Below are 3,466 nucleotides of genomic sequence, written 5' to 3'. Positions count from 1 at the left end.
AAGGCGGCAAAAGCTCTGTTGAAATTCCTACGCGACACGGACTTGAACAAGCGCCTGTAACAGCAATGTCGCACACCGCGAAACACAAGACTGGACTATGACTGAGTGTGCGCGCGTGTGCTGCCGAATGTGCTGTGTTTATCTCTCTTCCCTCTCTCTTCTCTATCTTTCATCTACCCCATCCCCCATCATGCACAGGGTACCAAACCGGCTACCTATGGACTGGTTAACCTCCCTGCCGTTCTTTTCCTCTTATTTTCCTTTCTCTTTTCTCCTCAGCGCTAACAATACGGAGAACCTGAATTCTACCCCCCATGTTATTTATTTATTTATTTCTTTCTTCCACCCCCCCTAAATGCCAAATTACATTTCAGGGAGGAATAGGCTCCGTTACAGCATTGTATTTGAAGCAGCTTATTGTGCAATGTTAACTAAGGCATCAACACGTGACTATATTTATTATTAATATATCAACGGGAGATCGGTCCCACTTCTTCAACGTACTAGGCAAAATTAAAGTTTTTTTTGCGCTGTACAAGATAATATTTACTTTGTTACGACGACCACTGCGTCGCTATAAGTGCCCTGACCGATAGAGTATATAGTTGGTAATGGTGACGCAAACAGTGTTAAACGAGAAAATGTTCTGCGATAAACTTAAGAAAGTGCTATAGGGAACTTCTCAGACATGACAGGAGGCCACACGAAAATTGCCATTAACACCCCTCCCCCGAAAACTTGCCTCATTGACGAGCTTTGTGAGATAGCGTTGGCCAGCTCCAGCCTCGTGGATCAGTTGAGGCGATCGCAAAGATTCAGGACGCCTCACATATGATGACTTCTAAATAAAGACTCTTATTATTTTTCTGCCTCGCTTACCTGAGAACACAGGTAGAAAGTCGAACAGTTGTACGGGTTTGGCAACAGGGTGGCATCTGTTTCCTTGTCGTCCATCGAAGGACAGGCCACGAAGTCAGCAGCGACCGCTGATACGCTCACCGCAAGCAGGGTGAATGCTGGAACCATGAATTTGGCTTGCATGGCCATGTATCCTTGAGTAAAGGAAGGTGCACAATTAAGAGCTCGCTTTTTTTTATTAGCCACAATATTATTGAGATCTAACGGACAATCATGCCAAGGAAAGTATAGGGGACGCTATATGACGTAGTAGGATTGTAAACGTGAAGAAAAAATGTGGATGAAAAGATGACTTGCCGTGGGCAAAGACCAAACCTGCTGCCTTCAAATAACGCGTCTGGTGCTCTACCAACTGAGCTACCAGGCCGACTATCTCCCCATCTACATTATTAGGTATAAAGTGAATTAAATGAGGGAGCGTCAGACAGCGTCGCATGTATAATTATATACCTTCATTATAATTATGAATAATATTACTATAATTATATTTTCAGGTGTAAATAAATACCTGAAATATATACACAAAAACAACAAATAAAAATAAAACAAATTTACAAAAACATTTTGAAATAAGTTATAAAATAGAAAGCGCGTTCTTTCACGAATTCATTTGCGTCATAATGAAATATATGTAAGGAATGTAGGTTGTTTTCACAGATAAGCTGTTCTTAATCGTAGCTTTCATCCCCGGCAGCCGTGGTAAGGCAAGTGGGCATCATTAACTGGTATGCTTCACCAAATTTGAATGCATTGCAACACTCACTTCTGAAACATAAGTTAGGGTTATCTGTTTTTAAGTGAATTAAAAAAAACTCAATAAACACTCGCCAGTATATCTTTCGACAATTCGGATTTAACACTAAACTTCGACCTAAAGACTTAAATATAAACTATTCCATTTTTTTAACGAAATGGCACATTCGAAAAAAGTATTTAATACAACAACCAGTTTGGCTGATGCAAACTTCACGTCAAAAGTATCTCGTGTACTGCACTGATTGCACACAAAAAGAGGGGCTTTCAAGCGCGCGATGCGAAAGACGTTAACGTGTATATAGAACCCTGGCACGCGAGATGACATCTTGATATACGGCCCTCTGGCGGCACTGGGGTGAGTCAGACGCTGGTCTTATTGATTTGATATGTGGGGTTTAACGTGCCAAAACCACCATATGATTATGAGAGACGCCGTAGTGGAGGGCTCCGGAAATTTCGACCACCTGGGGTTTTTTAACGTGCACCCAAATCTGAGCACACGGGCCTACAACATTTCCGCCTCCATCGGAAATGCAGCTGCTGCAGCCGGGATTCGAACCCGCAACGTGCGGGTCAGCAGCCGAGCACCTTAGCCACTAGACCACCGTGGCGGGGCGACGCTGGTCTTATTGCGGACATTTTAAAACATACATGAGCATATTACAGTAAGGTGCAAATACAAACAGAGGAACATATTTTGATTTCAAGGAGTGCTTGTGTGTACGTGTGTTTTTGCGTTAAGACCTTCCAAACAACTAAAATGGGTGTCATGTATTCCAGTGTTCAGATATCATTTAATTTAAAATAATGAAGTTTTTAGAATGATGCAAACTCTCAATTTAGCAGAATTGTGAATTTACAGAAAGTAAACTACGATAAGCGCCAAATTTTCACAAAAAAAACTAAAATCCGAAATAAACCCTCTGATTATCTCAAAAAATAAACTCAGAAATCATGGAGCCCTATATATAATTACGTAAGTATACAATAGAAGAGCGAAAATGACACGTAGAATATTCTCACTTGGACGAGGTATGCAGTGGTGAATATGTGGCTGTCAGGAGTTCAGCGCAGTGTCGTGAGTTCGAGTTTCGCTCAGAGCAACAGTAGGGGCGAAACGTTGGCGGGAAGAAATTATAATGACTCACGCACTCTAGCATCGAGTGTGTACAAAAATACAACGACAACCAGAATCATCGCGAAGCCCTGCTCTATGCTGAAATGAATGCTTATGACACCTCGAATTCACGGTGCTGACAATAAACTGAAACTGGTCTTATCCACTTACTTGCTCCTCGCCGCACTGACACACGGAGGGCTAGTGTGTAAGTCGGCTTCGGACGCTGGTCTTATGTGCATCATGAGCAATTAGGTGACAAGACCCCGAATTTGATAAGCAGTCCCTTAGGCTGATAGTACGTGGCCCGTATACTGCCCGGACCTTGAACCTCTTCCTGATAAAAGGCGCTAATCACTGGAGGCCAAGATGCAGTGTAAAAGTTGCATCACAGCTGCTTATGCGACAAAATGCGCTACTCGTACTGTTATGAGGGGAGCTGTGGTTGGTGCAAGTTGTTTTTTATTGCTACAGTGAGTGAAGGGTTCGACTCTAAAGGAGCACGGTCAGCGAATGTGCAGCACAGTCCCCGGTCACAACCTCGTTATTGTGTAATGGAAAATCATTGTGCGATTTATCAGCAAACAGGTTGACTTGAACTCATTCATCCTCGTTTGCATTTTGAGTGTGTACTTTTAATGTGGTTTATGTTTACTGCTTTTCTATCCACGATTA

General features: G+C 42.5%; 1 protein-coding gene across 2 annotated transcripts in view; it reads right to left on the bottom strand.

Moving 5' to 3' along the window:
* LOC119172436 (uncharacterized) overlaps positions 1-3,033 on the bottom strand; it is an 18,915-nt gene extending 15,882 nt beyond the window's left edge. The window contains exons 1-2 of one of the 2 annotated variants that reach the window (XM_037423541.2): positions 2,963-3,033; positions 880-1,052 (exon numbers count right to left, since the gene is read on the bottom strand). In XM_037423541.2, the coding sequence (XP_037279438.2) occupies positions 880-1,047 (168 nt within the window). In that variant the 5' untranslated portion in view covers positions 1,048-1,052; positions 2,963-3,033. The other variant, XM_037423542.2, reaches the window with a different exon arrangement.
* Between the last annotated feature and the right edge of the window lie 433 nt (positions 3,034-3,466).

Source organism: Rhipicephalus microplus, chromosome 4, assembly GCF_043290135.1.
Source record: "Rhipicephalus microplus isolate Deutch F79 chromosome 4, USDA_Rmic, whole genome shotgun sequence".
Taxonomy (NCBI): domain Eukaryota; kingdom Metazoa; phylum Arthropoda; class Arachnida; order Ixodida; family Ixodidae; genus Rhipicephalus; species Rhipicephalus microplus.
This window is presented reverse-complemented; position numbering and strand designations above follow the sequence as displayed.